Source organism: Wolffia australiana, chromosome 14 (genome assembly GCF_029677425.1).
Source record: "Wolffia australiana isolate 7733 chromosome 14, ASM2967742v1".
NCBI classification, from domain to species: domain Eukaryota; kingdom Viridiplantae; phylum Streptophyta; class Magnoliopsida; order Alismatales; family Araceae; genus Wolffia; species Wolffia australiana.
Window position 1 is genome coordinate 11,608,460 of NC_135848.1, and position 12,577 is coordinate 11,621,036.

Consider the following 12,577-nt stretch of genomic DNA (forward strand, 5'->3'; position numbering starts at 1 on the left):
ATTAATTTAATTAACTAAATAATATAGCAAATGGTTTCAGGACCAATGCATTTTCTGAAAAGGTTTTGATTGGATACTCATTTCAAACAAAACAATACACTAACCGGCTAACAGAAGGAGACAATCTGATATCAGGTTATACCAATATCCGAATAACGGATGAAAATATTGAACATCGGTTTCGGCAGTACTGATATCTGGTATCAATATCCATCTCAATATTGGCGTCCACCTTTGTTTGAGTGGTTGGACGATAACACCAAATATTGGTCATGACAGTTGAGTTTTCCAATATCTTACCAAAAATTTAAACTATGTATTTAAATAGTTTTTACTGTGTTTAGTATAATGTGAAACGGCCTAAGTAGGCACATGTGTAAATGAGAGAATGATTGTATTCCTTTCTATATTAATTAGAGAGGATTACATGCCTTTATAGAGGCTAATGACGGTAGGATCAGATAATTAATCCATGTGGGACGAGAGAGAGAGAGAGAAAGGGATAGTGGGTTAGGCCTAGTGGGCCTTGTTTAGCATAATATAATCAATTTAGTGAACTTTATGCCTCATAGGTCGAGGGCATCCAAACTGAAAACTGAAGAAGCAAGTGGAAGTAAGTCTACATGTAGGTCGTGGGTAATATTGATATCTGAAAATATATTCTGAATAATTCTGTTATGTATTGTTTAATATAATGTGAAATGGTTTATGTAGTAATACAATTATTTTAGTTAACTATATAGCCCACAAACCTAGGAGATGCAAAATGGATCAAATTTGATCTTACTAAACACAAGTTGGATTCATGCTAGCGAGATATAGAATCCGAGATCAGACATCTATATTTGGTACAGATTTCCATATTTTATATGGATATCAGAATGCAAATGAACCGTTATCAGAATCTGATATCCGGTAGCGTCCTGACTATAGTTCCGGATCATCCGGGACGTGGACGATGAACTGGACGGGACGAAGATCGTCCCGTCCGACGTCCGGAATCAGTGCAGGGACGTAGACGGGATGGTTTTTTCCTCCCACGACAAAAAAATCATCCCGTTCATGTTTCGACTTTGCCAGTTTCATCCCATCCGGAGAAAAACCGTCCTGAGTCCCAGACGAAATATCCAATAAAAATAGTTCCGATGTCTGATTGGATTAATATGGATTTTTCTATTTTTTTAGGAAATATGGAGGAGAGAGAAAGTGGAGGGACATACGTACAATTACTTTTGGGCGGCGTCAGCTTGGGTGCACGAAAAAAGCAGGGAATTTGATGCAAAATGTCAAGAAATTGATATAGCGATGCCACGTGGCAATATCTCAACCGTTGGAAGCGAAACCGACATATTTTCGGTCCATCCCTTACCGTCTATCGTCTGAGACCTCCAGATGGGACGATTTTTTTGTCCGATTGGACTAAAACCATCCAGTCCATTCGCCCCAGGACGAACTTCCATCCCGATTTTTTCATCGTGGGATGAAAAACCCGCCCTGTCCGCGTCCCTCCACTACAGTCCTGATCCCTTCGATATCCATCGCGCCATCCGAGAGCCATCCGATACCTCATACCAGCATCTGAAATTATCTATATCTAATTCGGATATTGGATATCGGATTGTCCTGATAAGATATCGGACTGATATCGGATGGTCAAACAATTAATAGCCACTATGACCATTCTCATATATAATGCTCAGAATTCAAAACAAAGTGTCATTCGGTTGAGTCTGTTACGGCTTCCCGCGGTTGTGAGAGAGCGAAAAGCCATGGAAGAAGAGGCAGACAGGTCATCATTCATCGTTGGTTTGATAGAGAACAGAGCGAAGGAGGTAGCTCTTTTATTTCTCAAATTTGTACTTGTTCGGTGCGAGTATTTAATCCGGTTCTAACGACAGTATTTTGCACATGTTTACATAAATTATATTACTCGCCGGAAATCTCAAGAAAAAGTTGTAGTTTACGGTTTTCTATATTCCAACGGAAACAAACACGATAGTTATGAATGAACTGGAATTTCTCAGACGGTTTCATGAATCCTTGCGTACAGATTTTGAATATTCTGTAATGTATGCAAAACTGTCCTAAATGTTTACTTAATGTAAGAGCTGGTGAATCTTAATTGAAAATTTATCCCAATTTAGATAAAGATACACATGAAATGGAAACGAGATTTTGGATTATTATTTTCATCACGGTGGATCTCTAATGGAATTATCAATTTCAGTTCTCGCTGTTAAAACATTGCGAGTAATTTGAAATTGCTATCCGATCTGTAGGTCAGAAGATACCGTTAACCAACGGGATCTTTTTTCGGCCTAGTTCCCTCTTTATTCTTGAATGACCGGATCAAACAAAAATGGATTGTTAAACTTTGTGTTTTACACGGTAAAAACATACATGTTGGAGTCAGTTCTTCTCACAGAGGAAAACTGAATGCAGAACCGATATCTGTAATTCAACAACTGAGATGATATCCCCTGGTGGTTTCTTAGGCTAGTGGTTCTTGTTGTTGCCACACACAGGTTGGAGTAGCTGCATTTGACTTGAGATCAGCCTCCTTGCATCTTTCACAGTACATTGAGGCTAGCCGTTCTTATCAAAACACTAAGACCCTCCTACATTTTTATGATCCATTGACAATCATTGTGTCTCCGAACAAGATGGCAGCTGATGGAATGATAGGAGTGTCAGAATTAGTGGATAAGCAGTACACGTCAAATAAGAAGGTTTATCGTCTCAATTCATCTATTGAAAATACTCTTGCACAATCTTGATCGAAGAAATGTTCCCAGGTGATTATGCCTCGTAGCTGCTTTGATGATACCAAGGTGATTATTTCTTCTTTGTTTTTTCCCAGTTCCACTCTTAGTTAATCTAAAGGTTGAATTTGCAGGGATCAATTATTCTTAAAGATTTGGCAGCCAAGGAGCCCTCTGTACTGGGGTTAGATACGTACTACAAACAATACTATCTCTGCCTTGCAGCTTTTGCAGCTACGATCAGATGGTATGTGAACGAATAATTTTAAATCTAGTTCAATCATACACTATCCTCAATTATTTTTCTTTCTCTCAGTGTCTATAGATACTGCCTTGCGTGAGTTTCACGACACAATTCCTCCTATTCTGGCAAGAAACAGTTCCCGTGGATGCATCTGCTTCCTTTATCCACATTCCTAATTTTAGAGGCCCATATTAATTGCAGAATTTGCCGTAGTCCGAACCTTGTTCTAGCTTTCGTATGTTTTTGTTCCGAAATCTATTTTAATAAGAGTATCCACCAGTATAAAATTGAAATATACATCTATTTTCGGTTCAATATTTGCACATCCAATGCATCTACTTCATTATTTTCTCCTTGGATTGTACATCCAGTGTTGCACATGACAAAGCTTCTGTGGTATCAGGGTTTTATTTATTTGGATTAGCTGTAGCATTAGAATTGAGGTGTCATCTGACATAAGAATTTGATTTTTGGTAATGAACTGATGGTCAAGTCTCTAAGATCGTGCTGGAAATATAACCAAACTTTTATGTATAAAGACATTTAATTCTTAGGTTCAACAAGTAAAATTATACCTTCCATCAAATGTATTTTTTTAATAATATTTCATTATGATTGAATTTATACACTATTTCTATCATATAGTCTTAAACTAAAATTTCATTCTCACTTCTCTCCCTCTCGAAAGGAAATTGATGCAATATTTTCTGCATATTTACTTCTCTTTCTGAATGATGAAATTATATTCCCGATTTTTATAAATATTTCTTCTGGATTCATGAACATGCAGGATTGAATCAGAGAAAGGTATCGTAGTGACAAACAACTCATTATCGGTAGGATGGCATCTTGTGCCTCATGCGTTTCATTCTCTCCTGGTGCTTGAAGTTCTTATGAAAGCTATCTTTCTTGTGGAGTTAACATGAATTTTTAATACTTAAATCACTATTATGAGAACCCAAATTCTTTTTTATGGTAATTGACTAACTTTAAAAGGCATAACATTGCCTCATGTGCGACTGGTAATAAGCTTAAGTCTGATGTAAAATTTTCCAATTATTTTTTTAACATTTTAAATATTGTGTTCTGGAATTGATGAAATATGATAAATTAATGGTACCATATTCATTTGCAATAATGATGGTATCACCTTTTTCCTTTTAATCATATTTTGAATTAAGACTTCATTTCCGTAATTTGGATCGCACTTCTCCTAAAACTAAGCAGAAATTACTCCATTCCTTTTCTGTGTTAAAATTTTGAATAAAAAATTATTCTGAAGTTATTTGAAATCTTCGACACATTTGAATGACGAATTTAACATCCTCTTTTGTCAATGAATATTTAGGTTACTTTTAATGGCTCTTTTGATCACATGAACATCGACGCAACCAGGTAATTATCTTGGATGACATGCGTATTAGTAATATCAACTTCCTCTACACAATGTATGATTAATTTCACATTAAAACCCAACTACGATTTACAAATCAAGTTCTTGGATAAACGTTTTTGTGTCTTATATTAACTGATTTTTGGTTTCCAATGTGGAACAGCGTTCATAACCTGGAAATTATTGATTCTTCAACTTCCGGGCTCTGGGGCTCCACTAACAAGAAGCGGAGCTTATTTCAAATTTTAAAAACAACAAGAACAATTGGAGGGTAAATATCATGTTATGCTTTAACATGGTTTAAATTTGGTAAATGATTTCTTTCGGGTTTCATCTATACAACATCTCAAGGTTGCTTCGTGGGCTTTATATGACCTAAGTAAAATTATAGTTCTATCCTATGAAGCATCAGTGTGAGAGAAAATATTATAGAAACTTTATTCAACCATCCATTTTATGGGAATGGAGACAGGACACATTCCTGCAAAACCTCTTTTCTTCCATCATTTTATTCGGATCACTGAAGCTTTGGAACCTTGAATTTAGCATAAGATTTGGAATATAATTCAGAGAATGTCATGGAAATTTTTTACTTCCAAAGTTATCTTTCAGATGACATTGATTAGCATCACCTTTCTCTTCTTCAAAAAGATAATGATTAGCTACACTTCATCAAAACATGGAGATTCTAACTTTCATTGTTTTGGGACGGATATTCCTAAATATATGTAATCTTCAGGACAAGGCTTCTTCGCGCAAACCTGCTGCAACCACTGAAGGATATTGAAACTATCAATGCTCGTTTGGATTGCTTGGTAATTTCCTTCTTATATTTGTGTGCTAAATTACTCATATACTTTGCCCCTCTAGGGATATGCAACATCCTTATCTATTTTGAACATACTACTTGAGCTATAAGTGAGTCTTTATTTGGGCATTTATCTCTGCAATGCAACACAATGATGAGGAATTTAGGTCCTAGAGGCCAATGACGGTTAAGATCCTGGATCTTGAATCTTTTTGAATGTCTGTCTGCCAATAATCTCCGAGAAATATTTTCCAATAGAATGACTTTCAAGAAAACCGTTTCTCGGAGGAACAAAAGAGGGAAATGAGAATCAATTGATGAGTGGATACAAGACCGGGAAACAGGATACCACAGAAAAGGAAATAAACAAGAGACTGAATCAGATCTTCTCGGTGAACAGAGGAGAGGTCGGATCAACCGTCACTCATACGGAACTCAGAGGATCTCCTCGTCTGCCTGAAGTCTGCTCCGCGGTTCCTGAATTTGAATCGATGCCCCCTCGTCTACCGCTTGACCTTTATTTATAGGAAGCGCCATAAGCCGGCTTATATTCCAACTCACACATGAGACTAGGTTTGACTTGTGGCGTGGCTTCTTCTCTTCTTAGAGCTATGATAAGTCTTGAAGGGGACCTTATCAGATGACAAACCTATTATTTCGTAGGATATTCCATTTCAATCATAGTGTATTCTGCAGAAGTATTAAAATTAACACATGTGAAGAGTTTGTTTCATTTTTTCATTTTTTTGTTTCATTTATAACAAAAAAAACAATGCTTCAGGATGAATTGATGAGCAACGAGGAGCTATTCTTTGGGCTGATCCAAAGCTTACGGAAATTTCCAAAAGAAACAGGTGGTCACTCCAGAGTTTCTTTCTTTCTTTGTTATTTTGTGGTTTTCAAGAGAATAATTTATGTATACTTTGATCTTTCCTTATAGATAGAGTTCTCTGTCAATTTGCGTTTAAGCACAACAGAGTGACTGCTGCTGTTGTTGGTCCCCCCAACTCAAAGAGGAGCCAAGAACTCATCTCAAATATTATTGTTCTCAAAACTGCTCTTGATGCCCTTCCTTTCCTCTCAAAGGTAGATCGAGTTAAAAAAACTCCACATTTTGATTTTCTGACTCTTAATTCTTATTCAAGTTTCATATCTTTCAGGAAGTGAAAAATGCAAAAAGTTTTCTTCTCAGTAATATTTACAAAACAGTCTGTCTGAATGAGAAATATGAGCGTATAAGGAAAAGGTGGGACTTCAATTTCTCTTTTAAATTGAGGACGGATAACGTGTTTATAATTCCCCTCTTCAAACAAGTTTAAATCCTTACATTTCATCTTCAGAATAAGTCCGGATAATATTTGATTAATTAAGTGTCAAATTTTAATATTTATTTCCTACTTAACTTAAAGTAATATCCTTGAATGTTCTTGGCTCTGACTATATAGAATAGGTGAGATCATTGTTGAAGATGTTTTACACACCAAGGCCCCTTTTCTGGCAAGCACGCAACAATGTTTTGCTGTTAAGACGGGAATAGACGGCCTTTTGGACATCGCAAGGCGTGTATTTTGTGATACAAGTGAAGGTGCCAAAACTAGATCGACAATACAATCTATTTTAGACTTATTTTCCAGTTTTAATATTAATTGTATATTTTTCAGCAATACATAACCTTGCGAAGAAGTACAGGGAAGAGTTCCAGCTACCAAATTTGAAAATCCCTTATAACAGCAGGCAGGGGTTTTATTTTAGTATCCCTCTGAAAGATGTGAATGGTGATCTTTCCAAAATTTTCATCAAGGTAAGTTTTCATCATCATCATGTCTTGTATCTAGGTAGATATTAATTACTGGTATATGTACTGGATTGGAATGATAGGTAGCAAAACACGGGAAAAACATCCATTGTACAAGCCTTGAACTGGCATCCGTAAGTTTTCTTCCAATCTTTAGGTCTTACAGCAGTAAATATTTTCAACTTCTGTCCATTTTCCCACTAATTTTTTAAGTTTCTTAAAAGGACCCTTAACTTCTTACAATTGCATTCACGCCTGATTCCTTAACTTTCCGCCTGAAGCTGAATGTGAGAAATCGATCAGCTGCTGCCGAATGTTATCTACGGACTGAGGTTTGCTTGGAAGGTTAGGCATTGTGCATATTTTACGGCAAAATATAGAAAGTACTCTTTTCCACTTTCTATTTTATCTACTTTTTTCTTAAATTTAAGATGCAGATGGGCATAAAAGTTATAAACATAGTTTCACTTCGAATTAAACTTGTATTTATCTAATGAACTATAAATAATGATACCCACAGGTCTCATTAGCTCCATCAGGGAGGATATTTCTGCCCTAACTCTGCTTGCTGAGGTTCTCTGTCTACTTGACATGATCGTGAACTCTTTTGCAAATACAATATCCACCAAATCTGTGGACAGCTACATAAGACCTGAATTGACTGGTTCTGGGCCACCCATTGACCTATTGATAAGTTCTCTATAGTGGGCTAATAATCTCAGCGCCTCTTTATTTATGCATGACAGAAAATGGTCCAATGGCTATCGACGCAGGGAGGCACCCAATTCTCGAAACCATTCACACCGAGTTCATTGTAAGTTTCACATTTTTCTTGAAGTACAAAATTAATGCAACTAATCCGCTGTGTCATTGAAATTCAGCCGAATAATGTTTTCCATTCAGAGGCTTCCAACATGGTGATTGTCATGGGTCCAAACATGTGAGAGAATCATTTAGGATTATATTAATCTAATTTTGGGAGTTTTTATTATTATTTTCCCGGCTATTTCTCTTGTACAGGAGTGGAAAAAGCACGTATCTTCAACAAGTATGCCTTATTGTCATCCTAGCTCAGATTGGCTGCTACGTTCCTGCTCGTTTTGCCTCTCTCCGTGTAGTTGACCGCATATTTACCCGTATCGGCACCACAGAGAGCCTCGAGTCCAACTCCAGCACGGTCAGCGACACATCCAAAAAATAAGATAAAATCACCTCTGATTTCTTGCAAAATTTTCTAATTCCTGGTAAATCAGTTTATGACAGAGATGAAAGAGACAGCCTTCATCATGCAAAACGTTTCCCCAAGGTAACAACTTGAAAGAAAACCAAAGTTCATACTTTATCATCTTCAATTTTTAAAACATGTGACAGGAGCCTAGTTGTGATGGATGAGTTGGGTAGGGCGACCTCCTCTGAAGACGGATACGCGATTGCTTGGAGTTGCTGCGAGCATCTCCTCTCTCTGAAAGCGTACTTACAACTAATTCACTTTTGTAGGGATACAATTGCAATATGATGAATCATGATTATCTGATCAGGTACACAATCTTCGCCACTCACATGGAAGGTCTGTCAGAGCTGGCCACCATCTACCCCAACGTGAAGGTGTTACATTTGGAAGTTGAGATCAAGAACAACCGACTGGATTTTAAGGTAAATCCTCTCAGAAAAATGAAAATTTTGATTTTATGTTGAATTTCCAACTAGACTGATATTTTCTTTCTGGCCAGTTCTGTCTCCAAGACGGGCCAAGGCGGATACCGCACTATGGGCTGATCTTGGCCAGGATGGCAGGATTGCCAGGCCCAGTGATCGAGACCGCTGAGAATGTCACACAGAAGATAGCCACCAAAGTTAATTGATGGCTGGTCTTTCAATTTTATAATGTATTAAAATGGAAATTTGAGATATAATTGATGTTTGATCTTTATGTGACAGGGGTTGACCAAGATGGAGAGCAACTGTGCGCAGTACGAGTCAATCCAGCTTGCGTATCGGATGGCACAGAGGCTTGTGTGCTTGAAATACTCCAACCAGTCAGAGGAAGATGTTCGGCGGGCCCTACAAAGCCTCCAGGCCTCATACAGAGAAGGAAGGTTAGACTGACTGACACTAACTGTTACATTTGAGGAAAATAAGAGCCCATCAGGTACCCTAAAATAAAATTTACTGATTTGATGAGAAGGGAGATCAGTCATTGGATTTGGTGATTAGGAAGCATAGGTAAGTGTTGGAAGGTTAGGGAGAAGTATTTGAACTATGTAGATTTATTGAATTGGTATTAGCCCTTAGTTCAGGTTTCACATTTGATTCTGACTGACAAGATGCTGAGGATCGTTGAAGTGCAGATTGAGAAAAGAAGGAAAATTTTTATTTCATTCAAAAAGAGTAAATAAGAGAGCCTTTTCATCAGTATTTATAGGAGCTGTTTGGGCAGTCGCCCAACGGCTAGTTTTAACTAGCCGTTAGCTTTTTGCGGTGGGCCCCACTGTCTCCTAGTGGGCCCGATAAGGTAGTATTTCGATTTGGGCCTTTTTCTCTGGGCTTGGGCTTATTTCTCTGGGCTTATAACACATATTTCTCAACACTGACTGTGCCTAGGAATCATACTTCTGGTTTGAAGCTTATATGGTACATGAAATGGCGGTAATCACTATTCTTTATGAGTTAGATGTATGTATGATGTTTGATAGTTGTATCTTAGGAAGTATAGGTAAGTGTTGGAAGGTTACGGAGAAGTATTTGAACTATGTAGATTTATTGAATTCGTATTAGCCCTTAGTTCAGGTTCCACATTTGATTCTGACTGTGCCTAGGAATCATACTTCTGGTTTGAAGCTTATAATGTACATGAAATGGCGGTAATCTCTATTCTTTATGAGTTAGATGTATGTATGATGTGTATGTTTGATAGTTGTATCTTAAAAATATTAGATTCTCTTGTATTATTTGAGTTTATGGCAACATTCATCTTTGCTGAGAATAAACATCAATATCATGAAGAGTCAATAAGGAATTTCACAGTTATTGTACCCTCTGGTAAAGCAAAGCTGGTGTGATGGTTTATGTTTCATAATTATGAGTTTGCTACGAGTAAATGTAAAGACCATTCTATCCCTCTCTCCATCTCTCTCCCTGTGCTGCTGCCGCCACTTGTGAACCTGTAAAGGGAGGTTCATGAAGGGATGGATGTATGGAGGGAGGGAGAGAGAGATCTTTTTTTCTTTTTTTGGAAAAAAAGTTGTCACCAAAATCATTGAGACTCACATCTAGTCGTGTCATCCATTTGGACCCCTATGTCATTTGTCATATTAGTCGTCCATAGAATTCATCATGTCACCTTCCTCGTCTCGAAAAGCCATCTTCCATCATGATGGAAGATGGTTGCCATACCCTAATTTATCATTAAATTAAGGTGTTTTTTATGTCCTTATAAGTCTTCAATCAAAAGATTTGAATATCCAGACCATTGCCTGATTTAGCTGAATAGTGGTGAATCAGGGTTGCCTATTCAGATTGATTTTAGGTCAGAAATAGGAAAATAATTAGAAGATTCATGTGGAGGATTAAGAGGTAGAAGTAAATCAAGATCCAAAGTGAAACTACGAACTACCACCAAAAAACGGGAGAATAGAGATTAAGATGCTTGTGGTAGATGTTTGTCTTATTTCCCGTGTGCCTCGTATCTAGTTTACATTGAAACAACATTGAGTGAACATCTAAGCATGTAACTAAAGTGCGTAGTCTTCCCAAATGGTACAACAAGACAGCTAAAGACAGGCTCATCATTGTCCTCGTCTCGAGATTTTTCGTCCCTATTAAAATTGTCACACCTCAATACTGCCCTTGACAGGACATTAATGGAGTTTTAGGTCATAAGCACGATACATGCTTCTATGGATGGTATCTTGAGCTGAACAACAGAATTTGCATATGATTTGGGCACACTAGTCAGCAAAGGTCGTCTATAGTCTGGGGTTTGGAATGGGATAATTTTTTGTCTTGAGACCAATTAATCTTACAATCCTCCTTGTAATTACATGTAACTCACCCTTTATGTTCACACAAAAACCAAATAATATTCTATGGTCTAGCAGCAGCACAACACCCCTCTATCATACTCAGCTCTGATTGTTCCCTTTTTCAACCCTTGTAGGAATTCTGTTTCACCCTTAACATCACATATGTTCTGCACAAAACTACCCAAATAATTAATTAGAAAGGTGACGATTTACCTCCATGAGGTCAAGCATGTCAGTCGTTAAAACCAACAAAAAATTGGATAAATGAACCAAGGTAGGAGCAGATGCAACATATGAGAAGGATTAAATGAATTGTATCATGCTCATTTGTAGCGAATTTGGATGATTACTAGTTAAAAAAATAATTCTTCTAAAGCTTTATTAATGCTCTCCGGTTTGCATTTAGGTGCCAAATCTTAAGTGAGATATTGAGATGTCATTAGTGTCTAACAACAATAGACGATAAACTCATTAAAGTGTGGGAAGCTTCAAGAGTCCCTAATTTAATTGAGAAACTCACAAATATTGCAAGAGGCATGAAGAATCCCCCAAAGGTTACAAGTAGTGGGACTATAATATGGATTTTAGTTATAGCTTAAAAATATACTATGTTTTCATGTAATTTTAAATAACTAATTATCTTGAGAATAATCAAACAAATCCTCGGACCGACATAGAGATAATATGAAATAACAGGAGTAAGGCTAAACATGACAAAACGAGAGGTTCTGAACCAATTTTAGGTGGGTTTTTAACCCACCTAAAATTGTATTTTGTGCAATGAAAACAAGAGAATAAAATCGAAATTGAAACTATAAACAAGTGATGATCACACCACCTTATGTGTAACTAATTCCACTCTCACTCTTCTCCCTAGAAGTATCCACAAGATGTCCTCTTCAACTTCTTCAATCTTTCATGAAGTTCTTGTTGATCTTCTCGCCATCAAATCTTGTTGGGTGGGGGATTATGAGAAGGGCATAAGTCAATGGATCTGCCTAGATATGGATGGCATGAGTACCCAAAATGGCTCCTCTTAATTTATGCTTAATTTAGAAATTATCAAAAAAACCCTTAGAATTTAGGTTTATGCACCAATGTTCATATATCTTATATGTGTGATCTGCTTGGCCCATGTAAAAATCAAGTTAATATCCTTTAATGCCCTAATAATATTTATTGATCAAATTTATTAATTAACTATAATGATGTATACATTAATTAATGATAGATTTAACCCAATCAGTTGGTTCAATTTTGCATGAGGGTGAGCCCCCCTCCCCTTGTCTATTTATACTATATCGGGAAATTTTCATAGAAGTCCCCTGAAATTTTTGAAAGAAGTCTCCTTCTCTAAGAAATTTTAATCAAAGTCCCCGCCTATAGAGTATGTCCACCAAAGTCAAAAAATCTATCATTGATTAACTAATACATCTGTGATTTAGTTAATTAATAAGATCTACCAGGATAAAGGTCATTGGGATATCAAAGTTATTGACTAGATTTATGTATGGGCTAGAGGGTCACACATGCCCAATACATTAGGTGATCAT

At 36.9% G+C, this 12,577-nt stretch overlaps 1 protein-coding gene across 2 annotated transcripts; it reads left to right on the forward strand.

Moving 5' to 3' along the window:
• Window positions 1-1,414: 1,414 nt before the first annotated feature.
• MSH4 (MUTS-like protein 4) lies at window positions 1,415-10,112 on the forward strand. 2 transcript variants are annotated; one of them, XM_078586701.1, is made up of 24 exons: window positions 1,415-1,832; window positions 2,526-2,729; window positions 2,796-2,831; window positions 2,897-3,009; window positions 3,797-3,842; window positions 4,355-4,401; window positions 4,563-4,670; window positions 5,139-5,214; window positions 5,989-6,061; window positions 6,148-6,293; window positions 6,368-6,453; window positions 6,653-6,792; window positions 6,869-7,008; window positions 7,086-7,136; window positions 7,284-7,347; window positions 7,523-7,666; window positions 7,749-7,816; window positions 7,884-7,942; window positions 8,023-8,179; window positions 8,256-8,308; window positions 8,374-8,472; window positions 8,541-8,655; window positions 8,733-8,855; window positions 8,941-10,111. In XM_078586701.1, the coding sequence occupies exons 1-24, from the start codon at window positions 1,650-1,652 to the stop codon at window positions 9,106-9,108; spliced, it is 2,499 nt and encodes an 832-aa protein (XP_078442827.1). In that variant the 5' UTR covers window positions 1,415-1,649; the 3' UTR covers window positions 9,109-10,111. The 2 variants fall into 2 exon arrangements, with proteins under 2 accessions (XP_078442827.1, XP_078442828.1); XM_078586702.1 differs by lacking the exon at window positions 7,523-7,666 and having other exon boundaries at window positions 8,941-10,112.
• The last annotated feature ends 2,465 nt before the right edge of the window (window positions 10,113-12,577 follow it).

Bases quoted from the DNA above. Each gene is read 5' to 3' on its own strand.
- MSH4 (XM_078586701.1), top strand. From the start codon at position 1,650: ATGGTCAAACAATTAATAGCCACTATGACCATTCTCATATATAATGCT. The intron at 4,402-4,562 runs GTAATTATCTTG...AATGTGGAACAG, and splicing joins ATGAACATCGACGCAACCAG to CGTTCATAACCTGGAAATTA. The intron at 7,137-7,283 runs GTAAGTTTTCTT...TTCCGCCTGAAG, and splicing joins CAAGCCTTGAACTGGCATCC to CTGAATGTGAGAAATCGATC.